Here is a 22,293-nt window from a genome sequence, read left to right as displayed (position 1 = left end):
AAAAAGAAAGAAAATGTATACATTTCTAAGAGAGTTTCTAAAGTATTTTAAGTACTCAGAAATGAACTTCACTCCTACTTAACAAATATAGTCTTATCCACAAAGCACTTTCTTATCCACCCAGAGAGGCAGTAAAGCATAGTTGTTGACTTGAAAGTCAACTTACAAGTGAACTTGAAAGTCAGACTGGAAATGCGTCTAGGCTAAGTGGTCTTGGGCAAGTTACTTAGGGTCTTTAAGTCTTCTCTCAGCTATAAAGTGAGATAATAGCCACCCTTCACAGAATCATGAGCCTCCCAAAGTGTTGTGATTACAGCCATAAGCCACTGTATCTGGACCCCCAAATTAAAATTACTTATAAGAAGATCATGAGGATGGCTTGGTGCAATAGCTCACGCCTGTAATCCCAGCACTTTGGGTGGCCGAGGTGGGTGGATCGCTTTAGGTCAGGAGTTCAAGACCACAGGCTGGCCAACATGGTGAAACCCTGTCTCTACTAAAAATACAAAAAATTAGCTGGATACGGTAGTGTGCACCTGTAATCCCAGCTACTCAGGAGTCTGAGGCATGAGAATCTCTTGAACCCAGGAGGCGGAGGTTGCAGTGAGCCAAGATCATGCCACTGCACTCCAGCCCAGGTGACAGAATGAAACTGTCTCACAAAAATAAATAAATAAAATAAAAATAAAATCGTGAGGTCAATGTGTATTTTGCAAAGATGATCTGCCCAGTTTAATTGTAGAAAACCAGGTAGAAGTACAAGGAAATAAGTGATATAAATGATAGCAGAAATCAGGGGTATCCTTATTTGTTGCCAATGGACAGGTGAGGAATAAAAAGTTTAATGAAAGGTTCATGGAGGATGTTATTACAAGTAATAACTAACAGAAATGGACTTGACTTTGTTAGTGATGAAAGAAACCCAGAGGTATTTGTCCAGAATCTAGCAACAGTAAACCACAAAACTAGGAATGATGAGAGGACTTTCCAAGTCAATTAATATCTGGGGTCAGAGAAAATGTTCTGTGCAGTAAAAATCACTGTTCATACTATTCTAGTTGGAAGTGTGAGGTTGACTGGTAGATAATATTCACAGAAAATGGGTCATTTAATACATCCATTGTGACCCCATGATGGCAGAAGGCTTACAAAAGTCTATAAAGTTAAAGTCAAGGCCAGACATGGTGGCTCAGGCCTGTAATCCTAGCACTTTGGGTGGCTGAGGTGGGTAGATTGCCTGAGGTCAGGAGTTCGAGACTAGGCTAGGCAACATGGCAAAACCCCATCTCTACTAAAAACACCAAAAATTAGCTGAGCATGGTGGCATACGCTTGTAATCCCAGCTACTCAGGAGGCTGAGGCACGAGAATTGCTTGAATCTGGGAGGCGGAGGTTGCAGGGAGCCGAGATCATGCTGTTGCACTCCAGCCTGGATGACAGAGAAACTGTCTCAAAAAAAGTAAAAAAGATAAAATCGAGTGCGGTAAAAATAAACAAAGAATAAATCATGAAGTTAATAACAGAGAATACTTTGTCCATTGACAAGTATACACATGTTTCTAAAACTTCTGAATACTTTTCATGGTTCAGTATACCGAACACCACTTACTGGTCCTCTAAACACCACTTTGCTGTATCGAGGGTCACTAAAAAGCCTAACCCTAGGCCAGGTGCGGTGGCTCACACCTGTAATCCCCAAACTTTGGAAGGCTGAGGTGGGTGGATTGCCTGAGGTCAAGAGTTTGAGACCAGCCTGGCCAACACGGTGAAACCCCATCCCTACTAAAAATACAAAAATTAGCCAGATGTGGTGGCAGGTGCCTGTAATCCCAGCTACTTAAGAGGCTGAAGCAGAAGCACTTGAACCAGAGAGGCAGAGGTTGCAGTGAGCCAAGACTGTGCCACCGCACTCCAGCCTGGACAAAAGAGTGAGACTCCATCTCAAAAAAAAACCAAACCAGACAGGAGTTAGGACAGAGATAGTCTTAAACAATGCCATTAATAACCCTTCCCCTCGGCCGGGCGCGGTGGCTCAAGCCTGTAATCCCAGCACTTTGGGAGGCCGAGGCGGGTGGATCACGAGGTCAACAGATCGAGACCATCCTGGTCAACATGGTGAAACCCCGTCTCTACTAAAAATACAAAAAATTAGCTGGGCACGGTGGCGCGTGCCTGTAATCCCAGCTACTCAGGAGGCTGAGGCAGGAGAATTGCCTGAACCCAGGAGGCGGAGGTTGCGGTGAGCCGAGATCGCGCCATTGCACTCTGGCCTGGGTAACAAGAGCGAAACTCCGTCTCAGAAAAAAAAAAAAAAAAAAAAAAAAAAATAACCCTTCCCCTCTAATCACATATATCCCCCTTCCCTGTACATATAAAGTGTATGTACCTCTACGCTTTGGATGACAAAAGATCTTAACACACACTCAAAAAATTAAATAAATAAATAGCAAAAAAATTTTCATAAATAGGGTTTCGTAAAGTCCTAAGGAAATTGGTACAACGAGTAAAAAAAACTGGAGATGGCCCTTCCTTGTTAATCATTTTTGTCCTGCCATCACAGACTTTCCCGTTTGCCTAGGTCCTGGTATGCTAATGATACAATATAATCATGAATACCTGGAAGCATAAAGATCCTCTCTGAAAAGTCCTAATAAAAATTAGGCTGGGCTCATTAGCTCATGCCTATAATCCTAGGACTTTGGAAGGTCAATGTGGGAGATCACTTGAAGTCAGGGCTTTGAGACCAGTTTGGACAATACGGTGCACCCATTTCTACTAAAAAAAAATTAGCTGGGAGTGGTGGCATCCACCTGTAATCCCAACTACTTGGGAGGCCGAGGCAGCAGAGCTGCTTGAACCTGGGAGGTGGAGGTTGCAGTGAGCTGACACTGTGCCACGCACTCCAGCCTGGGCAACTGAGTGAGACTCCATCTTAAAAAAAAAAAAAAAAATTCCTTAAAAAATAGCCCCACTAGGCTGGGCACAGTGGCTATCGCCTGTAATCCCAGCACTTTGGGAGGGTGAGGTGGGCAGATCACGGGGTCAGGAGTTCAAGACCAGCCTGAGGTTGTGATGAGCTGAGATAGTGCCACTGCACTCCAGCCTGGGCAACAAAGTGAAACTCCATCTTAAAAAAAAAAAAAATCCTTAAAAAGTAGCCCCACTAGGCCAGGCATGGTGGCTCCTGCCTGTAATCCCAGCAGTTTGTGAGGCTGAGACAGGCGGATCATGAGGTCAGGAGTTCAACACCAGTCCGAGGTTGTGGTGAGCTGAGACTGCACCACTGCACTCCAGCCTGGGCAACAGCGCAAGACTGTGTCTCCAAAAAAAAAAAAGAGATAGCTCCACTAACAAAATAACAGAACTATAGATATTTATGTCTGATGGCCAGTTTATTATAGACTGGCAATTTATGATGATGAACCCCTAGTTATAAACGCCACTCAGGTAGAAAAGCACTCTACCTAGATGTTAAATTTACTGTTTGCTGAAAGTATATATTTTTTTTTTGAGATGGAGTCTTGCTCTGTCTCCCACGCTGGGGTGCAGTAGCACAATCTCGGCTCACTGCAACCTCCGCCTCCCTGCTTCAAGTGACTCCCCTGCCTCAGACTTCTGAGTAGCTGGCATTACAGGCATGTACCACTATGCCCGGCTAACTTTTGTATTTTTAGAAGAGACAGGGTTTCACCATGTTGGTCAGGCTGGTCTTGAACTCCTGAACTCAAGTGATCCACCTGTCTCGGCCTCCTAAAGTGCTGAGATTACAGGCATGAGCCACCATGCCTGTCCTGAAAATGTATCTTGAATTCTGTGCGGTAAAATGTATTTATATGATAGATGTTCCAAAGAGAAAGAGTTCACAGTAGTAGAAAGATGGAAAACATGGTGATTGTTGCAATTTTCCCATTTTTTTTTAGAAACAAGGTCTTGCTCTGTCATCCAGGCTGGAGTGCAGTGGCGTGATCACAGCTCATTGTAGCTTTGACCTCCTGGGCTCAAATGATTCTCCCATCTCAGCCTCCCAAGGAGCTGGGACAAGAAGGATACACCACCATGCCTGGCTAATTTTTTAAGTTTTTTTGTTTAGAAATGTATTCAAGTATAAGTGAAGTATAAAAATAGATGAAAAGAGCACAATGTTAAACTTGTTAATGTAAGTCTCATTATTCTGTAAGCTTATAATGTTTCATATTAAAAAGTTAAAAACAAAACCAATAAAACAAATAATAAAAACCACAGTGTTACTGCTTTGGCTTGCTGGTCACTAGAGTAACAGTGGAATTTTCCCTGGTAACTGGAATAAGATGGTAGAGAAGAATGGTGTTTTATTTGCCCTATGTAAAATTTATCTCTACAAACCTAGAAATATCACTATGTCCACAATACTATCTTGTCTCTAAACTCCTTTGCTTCGCCCACTTAACAGACCCCCGAACAGAACCACAACCCAGCTAACTTCATGCCTATACTGTCACGAATACTCCTGTAGAACAGTCACAAAGTGGCATATTTATTTAATCATTACCATCCTCAACATTTCCTGGTGATCTTCATTTCTACAGTCTAGGCTTTCTCTCATGCGCTGCAAGGACTATTTTAAACATTTTTCCTTCAAATTTGGAAACATACCATCTCTCTACTACTCAGTAGATAATCTTGACTCTCACATAACAGAGAAAACTGAAGCATTCAAACAGTAGATTTTCAACTTCCTGCCATCTACAAAAAAAGATGTGCAAATTTACCTATAGCTGTACTCACAATCTATTCCTTCTTTCCTTTACGATGAAAAGGTCCCTTTAAAAAATCAACAGTCAGGCCAGGCCCCATGGCTCACGCCTGTAATCCTAGCACTTTGGGAGGCAGACAGCTTGAGCCCAGGAGTTTGAGACAAGCCTGGCCAACATGGTAAAACCCTGTTTCTACAAAAAATAGGAAAATTAGCCAGGCATGGGGGTGTGTGCCTGCAGTCCCAGCTACTCAGGAGACTAAGGTGGGAGGATTGCCTGAACCCCAGAGGTCAGTGTTGCAGTGAACTGAAATCGTGCCACTGCACTCCAGCCTAGGCAACAGAGGCCAACCCTGTCTCAATAAAATATAAAATAAATAAAAAATAAAATAAAATAAATACAACCAAAGGTCAATCTCCTCTACTTACAAGTTTCTTTTTTTGTTCACCTCCCTAAGGGCCTTCTAACATTAATTATCAACCTCTTCTGAATCTTTAACCTTACTCTCTATTAAACATTATAATATTTAACCATGACCAACTATCTCATAGTAAGAAACAAAAACAGGCCAGGCATGGTGGCGTGCCTGTAGTTCCAGGTGTTTGGGAGGCTGAGGCAGGAAGACAGTTTGAGCCCAGGAGTGCAAGGCTGCAGTGTGCTATGAGCATATCTGTGAATAGCCACCATACTCCAGCCTGGACAAGACAAGGAGACCTTGTCTCAAACAAAACAAAACAAAACAAGGCAAAACCAAAAAACCCTCCCAGGGTTCTGTACCCACTAGTATTATGAGTCATTATGTCTATGCCCCCCTTATAGACAAAGAGTTGCCTACAAACTGTTTCCATTCCCTGATATTCTAATCATTTAATTTTTTAAAAGTTGTTTTAACATTTCACAAGTTTCCATTAATTGAATCATTTCTTAACCAATTCAAATTAGGTTTCTTCTGCTGCCATCATTCTTTACCCCAACCCCCACTTCTCCCAGCTCCATCTCCAGCATTCTTACCTTGCCCATCTTCTCAACAGCAGTTAACAAATGAGATTTCCATCCTTCTTGAAACACTCTTTCTCTCTTGGCTTCCAAGATCCCATATTCATTCATTCTTTTTTTTTTTGGAGACAGAGTCTTGTTCTGTGGCCCAGGCTGGAATGCAGTGGTGCGATCTTGCTCACTGCCACCTCCGCCTCCCAGGTTCAAGTGATTCTCCTGCCTCAGCCTTCCAAGTGGCTGGTACTACAGTTGCCCACCACCACACCTGGCTAATTTTTTGTATTTTAGTAAAGATGGGGTTTCACCATGTTGCCTAGGGTGATTTTGAACTCCTGCTTCCGACTCCCAAAATACTAGGCAATCCACCTGCTTTGGCCTCCCAAAGTACTAGGATTACAGGCATGGGCCACTGTGCCCAGCCCTCATATTCTTTAGATTTTTCCTCTTATTTGCTTCTCTATCTGCTTTGCCAGTTCCTGCTCCCCTGGTTGATCCTTAAATGTTGGCACACCTCACATCTTTGTCCTAGGCCTTCTCTTTTTTTCTCATACCATATTTTATCTGTATACCACAACTGTTCCATTATTGAACAATTAACCCAACATTTTCACTTGGAGAGATGCCTCAGAAAGCAGCTCTAACAGTCCAAGGCTAATCTTATATCTTCCTTCTCTTCTACTCTTCGGTTTCAATAAACAGTTACAGCTAGGTGCAATGGCTCACGCCTGTAATTCTGAACACTTTGGGAGGCCAATGTGGGAGGACTGTTTGAGTCTGGGAGTTTGAGGTCAGCCTAAGCAACATGGCAAAACCCTGTCTCTACTAAAATCACAAAAATTATCAAGATGTGGTGGTGTGAGCTTGTAGTTCCAGCTACTTGGGAGGCTAAGGTGGAAGGATCGACTGAGCCTGGGAGGTCAAGGCTGCAGTGAGCTGTGAACATGCCACTGTACTCCCACCTGGGCAACAGAGTTAGACCCTGTGTCAAACAAGCAAAAAACAGTTCCCCACCATTCATCCACATCCACAACCCAGAAATCATTCTTTATTTTTCACACCCAATCACCAAATCTGGTTGATTACATTTTCTAAATGTTTTTGGAATCTGTCTACTCTCCATTCTTTTACCATCCTAGTCCAAGTCACTATAATCTCTCTCTGTCTCTTTTTTTTTTGAGACGTAGTTTCGCTCTTGTTACCCAGGCTGGAGTGCAATGGTGCGATCTCGGCTCCTGGGTTCAGGCAATTCTCCTGCCTCAGCCTCCTGAGTAGTTGGGATTACAGGCACACGCCACCGTGCCCAGCTAATTTGTTGTATTTTCAGTAGAGACGGGGTTTCACCATGTTGACCAGGATGGTCTCGATCTCTTGACCTAGTGATCCACCCACCTCGGCCTCCCAAAGTGCTGGGATTACAGGCGTAAACCACCTCGCCCGGCAGTATAATCTCTTAATTGGCTCCTCGAAAGAGTCTCCCAACTAAATCCCACATTCACTTTTGGCTCAAAGTCCAAAGCACCTTAATGTGCAAGGAGCAGGAAGATATACACCACTAGTGAAATACTGTTTAGTCATAGACTAAGGTTTACTGAGAAAAACTTAAAAGCAGAGAAATAGTAGACTCCACACATTCCCTGAGTTATTATTATCTCATGGAAAGGTGATTTTAGTTCAGACTTCCCCAGCCATATAAGAAGGTTGAGAATACCTAGCTGACCAGTAAAGGAGCTCCTGGTACAGAAAAGGAAGCATCTGGAAGGCTGCATAACAGTCCCCTATCACAGCCAAAAACTTTGTTTCCTCACTGAGCTAACTCATTTCTGCTCACTTTTGAGCCAGAGAGAAGAAAAAGAACCAAGGGCTATTTCTCCTCTTGAGACTTTACAAGATCTAGTGCCTGCCTATCTATTTAGCCTTCCTTCATTCCTTTTATTCAGCCTCCAAAGTAGCTGGGATTATAGGCGCCCACCAGCATGCCTGGCCAATTTTTATATTTTTAGTAGAGACAGGGTTTCACCATGCTGGCCAGGCTGGTCTTGAACTCCTGACCTCAGGTGATCCACCCACTTCAGCCTTCTTAAGTGCTGGGATTACAGCCATGAGCCCCTGGGCCCGGCCTCAGGTATCATTTTAAATGTGAACTTCTCAAAGAAGTGTTTCCTGACACTCCCTAAGTTATAAGTTCTGATAAAAGCAACTAAGGTGTAAGTCCTGATAAAAGCATTCACAGCTTGTGGTAAGTATCCTGAACAAAACATATCTCAATATAAATAATATAAATAAATGAATAATTATGTGATTGTTTAGTATCTGCCCCTTGTCAAACTAGGAGGTCCTTAATAGGCAAAAACCATAGCTGCCTTGCTCATGGCATACTCCTACTACTAGTGAGCACCCAGACATGACACATTCTGAGTAAGTACTCATTAAATAAGTGAATAAATCCTAGACTTGAAAGGTAAGGTTAAGTAACAAGTAAAATGATTTAGCAGTATTCACCATGTAGCAATAATTCTGATCTTGAGGTCCTCTGGCCTCAGATTCCTGAGGAGTGTGGATGACTCTGGGCCCATTTCTGACATACATCTAGCTAAAATTAAACCAACGAGCTGTTGCTACAGCTAAGACAGGAACGGGAGAGCAAGGGCTTTACGTTATTCTTACATAAGGAAACAAATCAGCATTTTATACTCCTCTGTCACAAAGTGTTACAGAAAATATGAAGATGTAATTCACGACTTTAATAAGCTACCTTCATTTGGAAAAAAAAATGACACATTTACATGGGAAGAAACCTGGTAACTAGGTATTAACCAATAAGGTCTAAAAAAAAGATGATGTCGCCAATGACAGCTACAGGATGGTTAGAAAATGGCACTCCATTAAAATCACCTGAAAAGCACTGAAAATTAATGATGCTCAGATCCCACCTCCAAAGATTCTCATTTAATGAAGTTGGTGGTAGGTTCTCGGTATTGGCATTTTTAAAAAAAGCTTCTCATATAGTTTTAGCATAAAATTTGGGTTTAGAATCACTGGTTTGAGGAGAGTAGACATACCTTTACTGAGGACTTAGCATTTGAAATGCTTCTGAAAGGATGGGTAAAATTTGGACAGGCAAAAAGGAATGAGAAGAGCTTTCCAAATAGGGATTAAGGAGTGAGATAAGGTGTAATGTGTGTATGGGATGGAGGGTTATCAGTGAATAGACACCATTTTGGCTGTAGTAAGGTGTTGGCGAACAGAACGTATCTTGTATTTTTACCCCATGCATGAAGTGCTACTAAACATTTTTGGTGTATTACTGACGGCGTCAGAACAGTATTTTACTATACTAGTGAAGAAATCTAGGTATAAGCTGAGAAACTTCTGAACTGATAGCTACAAAAACAAAAAGGATGGATATAAAAGATAAAAAGGGTAAATCAGTAAATGTTTTTCACAGAGCCATAAATGGCAGTATAAGAAGAATTTAAAGCTACACATTATTAAAGAATTTACTGTCTGGTCACATTAAACTTATCAAACTTTAATAATAGCAAACATTTATCATAAAGGCAAATCATCTAAATAAATACAAAAATTCATTTATTTTAAATTCCTTTAGCATTGAAACATAAACTTCCATCATTAGACGTCATCCTACTTCTGGTGGGGCTCAGTGGCTCATGCCTATAATACCAGCACTTTGGGAGGCCGAGACAGCCAGATCACCTGAGGTCAGGAGTTCGAGATCAGCTTGACCAACATGGAGAAACCCCATCTCTACTAAAAATACAAAATTAGCTAAGAGTGATGGCACATGCCTGTAATCCCAGCTACTCGGGAGGCTGAGGCAGGAGAACAGCTTGAACCCAGGATGTGGAGGTTGCTATGAGCCGAGATTGTGTGATTGCACTCCTGCCTAGGCAACAAGAGCAAAACTCCATCTCAAAAAAAAAAAAAAAAAAAAAAAGTCATCATCCTAGTTCTATCTCTAGGGTTTATCTTTTTATTTTCTTAGAAAGAAAATAATAAAAAAATTTTTTTTTCAGACGGAGTTTCACTCTTGTTACCCCAACTGGAGTGCAATGGCATGGCTCACCACAACCTCCGCCTCCTGGGTTCAAGCAATTCTCCTGCCTCAGCCTCCCCAGTAGCTGGGACTACAGGAGCGCACCACCATGCTCAGCTAATTTTTGTATTTTTAGTAGAGATGGGGTTTCACCTTGTTGACCAGGATGGTCTCGATCACTTGACCTCGTGATCCACCCGCCTCGGCCTCCCAAAGTGCTGGGATTATAGGCGCGAGCCACCACACCCGGCCTAAAATATTTCTTAATACAATAATCTGTGAAAAAGAATTAAAAAAACAAAAGGTGATTTGAGGTAACACTTCAACTGTTAATCCATCCCATCCTTAAGTACAGTATTTAATAATTACCTTCATAATTTCATGGTTAAGAAATATTATGCTAAAATCTTTTATAAGCAGACCAGAAGACATCTCTAAATCAAGCTCCTTTGTTTTAGGATAATGATTAAACAGCTATTTCTAGATCATACCTTGTATTTGGTCATGGTGCTAAAATGATTATTCCGAAAGAACACACAAAGTTCTCCTTCCTGAACCGTTGAAGTTAGTTCACATAATCCATGGTATGTCAGTTGAGTGGCTGTGTTATTTAGAAACTGCTCAGCTACAAAGCCTATAGAACCAATGCATAATATTAGATAGAAGAATAATTTCAAAATTAATAAGTTATTCTTTTTCTATTTACAGTGTATTCCAAGTATGGAAAAAGGCAAATCATTATAATACTTTCCCTACTACTTCATGATGGCTCCAAATTGGAGATTTGTCTTTTTAATTTTGCTATGAACTATGTGTATACAGACATTCCCATCCTGAAGAAATAGTTATGTCAAATTCCTTTTTATAAACAAATGCATTTACTTATACTTCACCTACTATCACAAAGGATTTCAAGCAGGCTGCAGTAAAAGAGCAGACGCAATAAAACTAAAACACATCAAAGCAAATGACAGAACAGGTGTTAGCAATTTTCAAGAGGTAGGAAAGAAAAATGTCAGTTAACAGCTACCTCCCCAATAGCAAGGTGTTTTCAAATTAAAAGTAGCCTTAACAAATTGAGCAGCTTAAGATTTCACAAAAATCCTAGACAGGCCCTGGTGGAGAAGCTGAGGTCAACATCATATTTGAAATATTTAAAGTGGATACAAAACTATTTCAGCAATGCAGACAATTTAAGTGTGTAGTTGTGGGGATGGTGCTGTCAGTAAAACGTATCTCCTGATACCCTACACAACAAATAAATTTCCACTGGAATATGTACCAACTGTTTTTTGACAAGTATGCAATCACAGTTATGATTCATGGAGAGCCATATACTCTGACTTTTTGATACTGCAGGGAAAGAGGATTATGACAGATTAGGACTGCTGAGTTATCCACAAACAGATATATTTCTAGTCGGTTTTTCAGTGGTTTCTCCACCTTCATTTGAAAATGTGAAAGAAAAGTGGGTGCCTGAGATAACGCACCACTGTCCAAAGACTCCTTTCTTGCTTGTTGGGACCCAAAAATTGATCTCAGAGATGACCCCTCTACTATCGAGAAACTTGCCAAGAACAAACAGAAGCCTATCGCTCCAAGGACTGCTGAAATGCTGGCCCATGACCTGAAGGCTGTCACGTATGTGGAGTGTTCTGCACTCACACAGAAAGACCTAAAGAACGTATTTGCTGAAGCAATACTGGCTGCCCTGAAGCCTCCGAAACTGAAGAGGAGCCGCAGGTGTGCGCCGCTATGAGCATCTCTTCAGAGCCCTTTCTGCACAGCTGCGGTCGGCATCACGTTAAATAAAAGCAATGTTTAAATCAAACTCAAGACTAAAAATTAAAATTCATTTTTGAAAAAAAAAATCCTAGACAATTCTTAAATTGTAGTATTCTCAATTCTTGCTTTAAAAGTAGGCATAAGACTGAGCAGAAAGCTGTGGGATAAATGACGCCATTTTTAACGTTTTTTGATGCCATTTTTACCCTAATCTCCTCCAACATATGCTACTCATGTAGATGTATCAAGTCACTTGGGGTATAATTTAAAAAAAAAAAATATATATATATATACACACAACTGATCTTCACATACACAATTGATCCTGATTGCAGGTTCACATCTGCAAGTTCATCTACTGGCTAAAATTTATTTAGAACCCCCAAATCAATACTTGCGGCTTTTTCGTGCTTGTTTGTGGACATGTGAAGACCGGCGAAAATTCTGAGTGGCCCAATGTGCACATTCCCAGCTGAGGTCAAACAAGGCAACATTCTGCCTTCCTGTCTCAGCTCCCTCTTGTACTGTAAACAAGTGTCCCTTTCATGGTCTATTTAGAGCCCTGTTTTTAACATTTTTATGTTTTCTGTTGGTGATTTTGCTGTTTAAAATGGCCTCCAGGCAGCATGCCGAAGTGCTGGCTGGTATTAAGTAGACAATACCATGTGACTCATAGAGAAAATACATGTGCTAGTTAAGTTTCATTCTGGCTTAAGTGATACAAGTTGAGTATTACTTATCTGAAATGCTTGAGACCAGAAAGGTTTTGGGTTTGGGATTCTTCTGGATTTTGGCATTTGCATTATACTCATCAGTTGAGCACCCCTAATCTGAAAATGAGAAATCTGAAATGCTCCAATAAGCATTTCTTCTGAGTGTGATGCTGCTGTTTAGATTTTGCAGCATTTTGGATCCGGGGTTTTCAAATCACGGATATTCTATTTGTAATGCTGTTGGCTGTGAGCTTAATGCTAATGAATTAACAATCTGTATCAAATAAGGTGTGTTTAACAGAAACACACATAAAACAAATTTATGTATTGATAAGCTGATGAAAATTTTGTTACCAAAGGTTCCTTGGAACCTAACTCTGTATTTCTCCTAGGGCCGGTGGTTCAGCACTCACTAGTTCAGTGTTCACAGTACCTTTGTAGAACATACCTACCATCAATAATGAGAATTAACTGTATATTTATTTTTTAAACTTGTATTTCTCTTCTTCTTTCCCTCCTTTCTTTGGGAGCAAGGAGAGATGTCTCAGAAGCAATGAGGGAGGAGGGAAGGGAATGCCCTAAAAAGCTTTATAAGTAATTGAGAGATACAGATATAGGGAGTAAAGATAAATCTGTGGTACGAAACTAACACTTCAAAAATAAATTGAAAATAAAACTTGGTAGGGCCAGAAGCAGCTAGACAACATAGGTTTATTCCATTCCCTCAACATCCCTTAGTGTCGAGCCATAGTACTTCAAGCTGCAAAGTGGTGGTAAAAAGTTACCATACTATAGCTATCATACTATTGCAAGGACTTCCTTATGATAGAGGAAGTAGAAAAATTATAAAGAGGTCTACAGCCAAAATAAATTCACAGAGTACTTTCAACTTCTTGGGTTCATATATTTAGAAATAGGAGCTTTTGGTTGGGTGCGGTGGCTCACACCTGTAACTCCAGCACTTTGGGAGGCAGAGGTGGGTGGATTACAAGGTCAGGAGATCGAGAACATTCTGGCCAACATGGTGAAATTCTGTCTCTACTAAACATACAAAAAATAGCTGGGCATGGTGGCGCATGCCTGTAGTACAAGCTACTTGGGAGGCTGAGGCAGGAGAATCACTTGAACACGGGAGGCGGAGGTTGCAGTGAGCCGAGATTGTGCCACTGAATCCAGCCTGTCGACAGAGCAACACTGTCTTTTTTCCACCTAATTTTTTCTTTTTTTTTTTTTGAGACGGAGTTTTGCTCTTGTTACCCAGGCTGGAGTGCAATGGCGTGATCTCGGCTCACTGCAACCTCCGCCTCCTGGGTTCAGGCAATTCTCCTGCCTCAGCCTCCTGAGTAGCTGGGATTACAGGCACGCGCCACCGTGCCCAGCTAATTTTTTGTATTTTTAGTAGAGACGGAGTTTCACCTTGTTGACCAGGATGGTCTCCATCTCTTGACCTCATGATCCACCCGCCTTGGCCTCCCAGAGTGCTGGGATTATAGGCATGAGCCACCGTGCCCGGCCATTCTCCACCTAATTTTTACTGTTACTTTACTCTGCTAAGTCCTAAGTTACTACATACTAATAAATAACATTTATAATATATGCTAGTAAACAGCATTTACCATTATGTAGCATTTAAAAAGCAAGCATTATGCCTGTGCTGAAAAGTACCTCTGATGTGTGTAATACCCATATTACTAAATGCTCCCTTCAGAAGGATGTTTTAAAATGCCCCTTCCTACCTTACTCACACATCCTCCTCTCTACAAATCCCCTTCAAAAAGATACAGAAATTCAGTGGAGATACAGCACATTTGTTTCACGCCAGTATGAAATTCAAAAATTCAATACTAGAAAGGTCTTTCTCGGCTACTTCTTTTTACAGAGCAAGACATAGGCGCAGAAAGAATAAGTCACTTGCCCAAGGACATAAAACTAGTTATGGCAAAAAGAAGACTGTACCTAGGAGAATTATTACGAGTGTTAAGTTTTAAAATTTAGTGCAGATGAGTATTATAAATGCCACCTGAATTAAGAACTAGAAAACAATGTTTCCTAATTCTCCTGTCATCTCACAAACAGTGGCTTTAGTGGAAAAAGGCTAATCTAGTTTGAACTTTTTAAACAAATTTTAGTCAACAACTCTAAGTGTTACACAGCAGTTGATTTATCTGTAAACTCATCAGAGCATCATGCTGACACTCAAAGACGTGTTATTGGTTCAAATAATCCACGGTAAAGGTAAAAAAAACTTAACGATAATAGAGTATTATTCCTCAAAATAAATTTAAATGAAGTATTATTCTCCTGAGAAGATTACTATATTTGAAAATATTTCTTACATTCTGAAATTCAGTGATAAATTAGCTCACTAAACTGTTTTCCTTTGTTACTGGAGAGTTATTAGAGAACATGAAAGTAATAAATGCCCTAAAGATGGTGACGTTAGAAAGGCACTAAAATTAGGTAAAAAGGAATAGAAAGTAGAAATAGAAAGAAAGGAAACTTGATGATTTAAAAATATTGCCTGGATGTGGTCGTGTCTGAAATTTGTCTTCAACTTTTTTTTTTTTTTTTTTTTTACACGTGTCTCACTCTGTCATTCAGGTTGGAATGCAGTGGTGCGATCTCATCTCACCGCAACTGCCACCTCCCGGGTTCAAGCAATTCCCCCGCCTCATCCTCCTGAGTAGCTGGGATTACAGGCACGCGCCACCATGCCCAGCTAATTTTTTGCATTTTTAGTAGAGACAAGGCTTCACCATGTTGGCCAGGCTGGGTCTCTGCCCACCTCAGCCTCCTAAAGTGCTGAGACTACAGGTGTGAACCATCATGTTTGGCTTGTGTTCAAATTTAAACTTACTCACTGTGTAGCTTTAAACAAATAATCTAATTTTTTTTTTTTGAGGCGGAGTTTTTGCTCTTGTTACCCAGGCTGGAGTGCAATGGTGCGATCTCGGCTCACCGCAACCTCCGCCTCCTGGGTTCAGGCAATTCTCCTGCCTCAGCCTCCTGAGTAGCTGGGATTACAGGCACGTGCCACCATGCCCAGCTAATTTTTCGCATTTTTAGTAGAGATGGGGTTTCACCACGTTGACCAGGATGGTCTCCATCTCTTGACCTCATGATCCATCCGCCTTGGCCTCCCAAAGTGCTGGGATTACAGGCTTGAGCCAAAATAATCTAATTTTTAAGAATTTAATCTACATTTAAGTTTCAAAGATCAAATACATTAATGTATTTTTTCCTCAAAAGGATGGGCAAAACAATTTATTTTAATGACAAATGCCCAGATTTTATTTGAAAAGATAAAGGCTCATATGATTCGATTCCAGGAGTGGGGTAGGAAGCCCAGAACATTTTACTGTGCCAAAAAATAAGTGCTCAAGGAAAGATGAGGAGATACAAAAGAACACAAGACCCAACTTGAGGGCATCACACTGGCCATATTTAGAACAATTTAAGCATCAAAAAGAATAATGATGATAATGGATTATAATGCACTGAATAAAACAAAATCCTTGAGTTTATATTGATACCATTTTTTTAATGCGGAAAGAGTAAAAGGAAGAGAAGGGAAAACTGTTCTGTTACAGAAGAGTATCAACTGATAAATAGAAGAAATAATAGAAATGATGACCACCACAGTAATAACAGATTCAGGCAAGAATCAATGAATGCCAAACTTACTGGATGAAAGATTACTAAGAAATAGGATATTCGCACAGTTCAAAGCATAACATCACAAATGACTTATTAATCACCAAGGGAAAAGAACATCTTTACAATATAAAAACTTGGCAGACATCTTACCATATTTGAGCATCACCAATAATGAGATAATTAGGCTTGTGTGTCCCCTGATCTGATGTACCGGAAAAAACAAAATTTCACCTACGTAGAATCCCTGCCAAAAGTATGCAACCTGAATCTACTAATGAGGAAATAATCACATGAATCCAAACTGAGGAATATTCTACAGAAAAACTGGCCTGGACTATTTTAAAAAGTCAATGTCATAAAAGATGAAAAAAGAAGGACAGGAGGGAGGAAGAAAGGGAGGAAAGGAGAAAGAAAAGAAAGAAGGAAGGAAGAAAAGGAGAGAGAAAGAGAGAGAGGGGGGAAGGAAGGAAAAAGGTTATAAAACTACTCAATGATCATCAGTTGGAGCCTACACTGAAAAAAAATTAAAAGCTGTAAGGGGCATTACTGGGAAAATGGGAGAATTCTGAATATGAATAATATATTAAATAACATTTTATCAATGCTAAATTGCTTGAGATAATCATATTGTGATTGTATAGGAGAATTTACGTAAGAGAATTCCTTGTTTTTAGTAGACAAACGATGAAGCATTTATGGGCAAAGAGCTCTATTTGCAGTTAATTCTCACAAGACTTAGGGAAAAAAGTATGTGTTATGTGTAGAAATACAGAAAAAAGGAAAACATTCAACGTATCAACATTGGTAAATTTAGGTAAAGAGGATATAAATGTTCATTGTGCTATTACAACTTTTTTATGGTTTTGAGAATTTTCAAAATACAAGTTGAAGAAAGAAAAGGAAACCAGTATTATTTAATAAAAAAAATAAGAATTGAAACTATAATGTTCGGTGTTTATGGCACATAATGAAGGCTCAATAAATATTTGAATAAATAAGTAAATACATATCCTAGAAATATTTTTATAAGCATATTTTGGTCCTATGAACAACTGTTAGAGAAACATTGCTAGGCTGGGCACGGTGGCTCATGCTTGTAATCCCAGCACTTTGTGAGGCCCAGGTGGGTGAATCACCTGAAGTCAGGAGTCTGAGACCAGCCTTGCCAACATGGTGAAACCCTGTCTCTACTAAAAATACAAAAAATTAGCTGGGCATGGTGGCGCACACTTGTAGCCCCAGCTACCCGGGAGGCTGAGGCAGAAGAATTGCTTGAACTCAGTAGGTGGAGGTTACAGTGAGCTGAGATCGTACAACCATACTCCAGCCTGGGCAACAGAGTAAGACTCCATCTCAAAAACAAACAAAACCCACACGAACAAACAAAAAAAAGAAACATTTTTGAGAGCATCTGGAATTAAATGATTAGCTCTGGTGAAGTCTGGCAGCTGGTACTATGCTTTTTCAACCTTCTGATTTTTGCTGCCATGAAAAATCAGCATCATTATAACCAGATTCAAAGAGGTATTGTTCCTATTCATCATTGTACTGGAAAGGAAGTAGAAAATAGAAAAGTTACTGACACCCAAAAGCAGTGTATTCTACATAAAGTAAAGTTCTGTACCATTACTTACAAGGTATTAGCATCAAGGAAAATGAATGTCCTCTAAAAGCAGGTCAAAGAATACCTAACCCTATTGGATTATTTCCTAACTAACATTTCTTTTTCCTTAAGGAATTTTAGTGAATTTATTTCTTACCCTCCATACCTTGATAGGAAACAAAATGTTTGAACTTTTAAAAAGTTACCACATGTGGCCAGGTGCGGTGGCTCAAGCCTGTAACCCCACCACTTTGGGAGGCCCAGGAGGGTGGATCACGAGCTCAAGAGATCGAGACCATCCTGGTCAAAATGGTGAAACCCCGTCTTTACTAAAAATACAAAAAATTAGCTGGGCATGGGGGCGCGTGCCTGTAATCCCAGCTACTCGGGAGGCTGAGGCAGGAGAATTGCCTGAACCCAGGAGGCGGAGGTTGCGGTGAGCCGAGATCGCGCCATTGCACTCCAGCCTGGGTAATGAGCGAAACTCCGTGTCAAAAAAAAAAAAGTTACGACATGTGACCAAGGTTTAATTTTTAATAAAAATTAGAAATAAAAAATAAAAATTAGAAATAAGTCAGCTGGAGCCCTTTCCTCAGCTGGCGCCAAGGTGCTCGGTTCTTCTGAGCAAGGTAAGGCCGCGTTGGGGTGAGGCCCTCACTTCATCCAGCGACTAGCACCGTGTCCGGCAGCGCTAGCCTCACACTCACCCGCACCATGGCCTCCGTCTCCGAGCTCGCCTGCCTCTGCTCGGCCCTCATTCTGCACGGCAATGAGGTGACCGTCAGGGAGGATAAGATCAATGCCCTCATTAAAGCAGCCCGTGGAAATGTTGAACCTTTTTGGCCTGGCTTGTTTGCAAAGGCCCTGGCCAACGTCAACACTGGGAGCCTCATCTACAACGTAGGGGCTGGTGGGCCTGCTCCAGCAGCTGGTGCTATACCAGCAGGAGGTCCTGCCCCCTCCACTGCTGCTGCTCCGGCTGAGGAGAAGAAAGTGGAAGCCAAGAAAGAAGAATCCGAGGAGGCTGATGATGACATGGGCTTTGGTCTTTTTGACTAAACCTCTTTTATAATGTATTCAATAAAAAGCTGAACTTTAACTGCTGTTGGTCTTGCCCATAGTTTGGGAATGTACTCTGCAAACTGATCTCGGTTTTGTAATGCTGGCTCTCAACCTATTCTGACATGACACAGGCTGGATTTTTCCCTGTCACCTAACAAGACGGCACCTCGTGGTACAGTGTGGAAAACGGCACTGTGCTGGCAGGAGGGTCAGAGCAGATGCTTTCTCCAGGTTACCTGCACAAACTTGATGACTGTAAGGTGTGTCCCCTACGCTGGGGTCGGAGGGTAATACAGACCTCAGTTTTAGAGAGCCTCCTGGGTAATTACCCTATACAGTCCTGCCTAAGAACTCGGACCTATGCAGAATGTTGACTGCTGCATCCCAAAGTTGTCAGGCAACCAGACCTAGCTGTGTAATGCCTCATCAAATGCTTGGGAGTTGAACAGTAACACTGAAGGAGTGCGGAAAATAAACGATTAAGGTCCCCAGTTACACAAAGTGGATGAAACAAGATTCAAACCCGTGTTCCAAAAACTAAGCTTTTTTTGTTTGACAGTAGCCTGAATGGAAATTTTGACTTTTCAGGTTTGGATTTATATAATAAACCGTGAGTACTGTGTTCAGAGTAGCCAAAAAAAAAAAAAAAGTCAGCTTTGGGGTATTTTACTGATTTAAAGGGAAAACTACAATTTGCAGGCTAAACAGAAAAAGATTACTTCAACTGAGCACCACTCAAGATAATATGATAGGCTGTGCATGGTGGCTTATGCCTATAATCTCAGAACTTTGGGAGGTCGAGGTTGGTGATCACCTGAGGTCAAAAGTTGGAGACCAGACTATCCAAAATGGTGAAACCGCATCTCTACTAAAAATACAAAAATTAGTCAGGCATGGTGGCACATGCCTCTAGTCTCAGCTACTAGGGAGGCTGAGGCAGGAGAAGTGCCTGAACCCAGGAGGCAAAGGTTGCAGTGAACTGAGATTGTGCTACTGCACAACAGCCTGGCCAACAGAGCAGATTTTGTCTCAAAAAAAGGGTAATATGATGATGAAAAATGGTGAAGGAAAGCTAATTGCTACAAAGTAAGTAAAAACGCCTATTATGACCTTTTATTTTCCATCATTTCTCAGTGTCTTATGCAAGTAACCATCGGTGTTATTTCAAATGGACTACACGTAGTTGTAGTTACTCATGAACAAAAATCTAGTTTAGCTTCTTAATTATGATAAATAACACATATAATTATTCTTTAATCTTTAATATGGAAGTCTGGTATGCAGAATTTCACCATTACGAAATTTACATCTCAAGGAAGTAATCAATAAATATGACCAGCAGGTAATCCCTAAAAATTCTGTACTGTTTTAGAGGGTTTCTTTCTTTGCTTTTACCATGATGTCCTTCCCAATTATCAATAACACATATATTAACTATAGTTTTTCATTATCCTGAGGAATCAATATCAAATAAATAATAATAGTTGTCACATCAGGTAAGGAAAAAGAAGTCACGAACAGACTGATTTTTTTCTTCATTTTGTTAATTATTATAATACTAAGTCCTACCCTTATTGTATTTGTAGCCAGAACTGAGAAAGATGTTTACAACATTTCACATAACTTTATACTCCTTAAGTCAGTGTATTCAAGTATTACTTGGTGGCCAGCATTGTTACTACTTTTTGAATCCTATTGTTCCTTCAACAGGATTCCTTTTTGAATCCTTGTACTACTGAATAGCATACTCTAGTATATTGGACATTACTGAAAAAGAAGGATTCCATAGATAGAAATGTTTAAAATAGGCTTCTTTTTAGTAATATAGCTATGGTAATAAGAGCTTGTATAGGAATGCAAAATTCTAGTGAGTGGAATTCTTCCTCCTACATTCTAGCTTGAGAAGAAATTTTGTTAATTGAGAGAAAATCCTTTGTAACAGTTTTTGTTGCTTCTTTCCCTCCTAAAGTTTGAACACTGCTGCCTCATGCTGTAATGAAAGAGTTGTCAGACAAATCAGTGATCGATTACCCTATACTGTTGTTGTTGTTTTTTTTTGAGACAGGTTCTGTTCTGTTGCCCAGGCTGGAGTGTAGTGGTGGCATGATCTTGGCTCACTGCAGCCTTGACTTCCTGGGCTCAAGTGATCTTCAGCCTCAGCCTCCCAAGTACCTGGGGCTACAGGTGTCAAGCTAATTTATTTTCTAGAGATGGGCTCCTGCTACATTGCCCAGGCTGGTCTCAAACTCCTGGGCTCAAGCGATCTTCCTGCCTCAGTCTCCCAAAGGGCTGGGATTGTAGGTGTGTGCCACAATGTCCAGCCTGTCCCTGTATCTTTACGTGTTTATTGCAAGCAGAAGACTAGCATAAACCTCCCAGCTTGACCAATATAACAAAACCCGATATCTACTAAAAATGCAAAATTAGCTGGGCATGGTGGCACATGCCTGTAATCCCAGCTACTCAGGAAACTGAGGCAGGAGAATTGCCTGAACCTGGGAGGTGGAGGCTGCCGTGAGCCAAGATCGTGCCATTGCACTCCAGCCTGGAGAAGAAGAGTGAAACTCCGTCTCAAAAAAAAAAAAAAAGAGTAGGATAAACCTCAATTAAAATACTATGTATTTTCTTATTGTTTTCCTCTTTTGCGAAAATGTGTTAAACTTCTGGGTAATTAAGTAACATAATTAGCTGGGTTCCGATCAATACAAATGGAATTCATGTACGTATCTTTTATATGCTCGTATATTCTTGTATCTTTACTTTTAATTCTTAAAAATGTGATAACTGTAATAAATGTTTTAATTCTTAAAAATGTGATATTGTAATGAACTTTTATTATACCTCATGCAAAATAACTGTGTGTCTGAGAGAGACAAAACTCATGCCCTACTTCTCATGATTTCTCTTTCTTTTGTATACCTTTCATAGAAAGAAGAATTACAGCCTCAGTATTCGTGTGTATTTTTGAAAGAGTAAAGTGGGGAGTGGGAAGGTATAAGCTACATGCTATGCCTTTTGACGGCATTCTGTTTCAAATCTCCTCTTCTCATCAGTGATGGAACACAGCTGAAAAAACATTAAACTGATTTCGTGATGATGAATTTAGGAACTCCAGTTAGCTAAGGGTTAGGAAAACTGATTTTTGGAGGTATACTCTGATCCAGAATGGAGCTTTACTATACTGTATGAAACTGAAACATAAAGCAGAGGTCTACCAAAACAGAATCCTTGAGCACTATAATACTCAGTCAGCTGAAGCGCTCAGGGTCAATGGTGAAGTTCATTCTGTACTCCTGAAGAACAAGCCTTTTTTAAAAAAGTAATTATCAGTAATCTCTGGGTACCAGACCATACCAAAGTTAGCAAGTGATTCCAAAGATTTTTAATAGAATCCAGGCCTGATTTTACAAGTTAACTGAGTTATAGGAAAAACCTTTCACTGGCATCTTTAAAGTCTTGCTCTGTTGCCAGGCTGGAGTAGGAGTGCAGTGGTGCAATTTCGGCTCCCTGCAAGCTCCACCTCCCGGTTCAAGCGATTCTTCTGCCTCAGCCTCCCGAGTAGCTGGGATTATAGGCACACACCACCATGGCCAGCACATTTTTTGTTGTATTTTTAGTAAGGATGAGGTTTCACCATTTGGCCAAGCTGATCTTGAATTCCTGTCCTGAGGTGATCGGCCTGCTTTGGCC

At 40.7% G+C, this 22,293-nt stretch overlaps 1 protein-coding gene and 2 pseudogenes across 2 annotated transcripts in view; 2 read left to right on the top strand and 1 right to left on the bottom strand.

Moving 5' to 3' along the window:
• MINDY2 (MINDY lysine 48 deubiquitinase 2) overlaps positions 1 to 22,293 on the bottom strand; it is an 86,324-nt gene that overhangs the window by 13,968 nt on the left and 50,063 nt on the right. For both annotated transcript variants that reach the window (XM_035258725.3, XM_035258726.3), the window contains exon 6: positions 10,275 to 10,417. In XM_035258725.3, coding sequence (XP_035114616.2) covers positions 10,275 to 10,417 — 143 coding nt within the window. The remainder of the gene's footprint in view (positions 1 to 10,274; positions 10,418 to 22,293) is intronic.
• Positions 10,966 to 11,594, top strand: LOC100408174 (cell division control protein 42 homolog pseudogene; annotated as a pseudogene).
• LOC100385005 (large ribosomal subunit protein P1 pseudogene) lies at positions 18,232 to 18,730 on the top strand (annotated as a pseudogene).

Source organism: Callithrix jacchus, chromosome 8, assembly GCF_049354715.1.
Source record: "Callithrix jacchus isolate 240 chromosome 8, calJac240_pri, whole genome shotgun sequence".
In the NCBI taxonomy this organism is placed as follows: Eukaryota; Metazoa; Chordata; class Mammalia; order Primates; family Cebidae; genus Callithrix; species Callithrix jacchus.
Note: the sequence above shows the minus strand (reverse complement) of the source record. Positions and strands in the feature narration are given on the sequence as shown.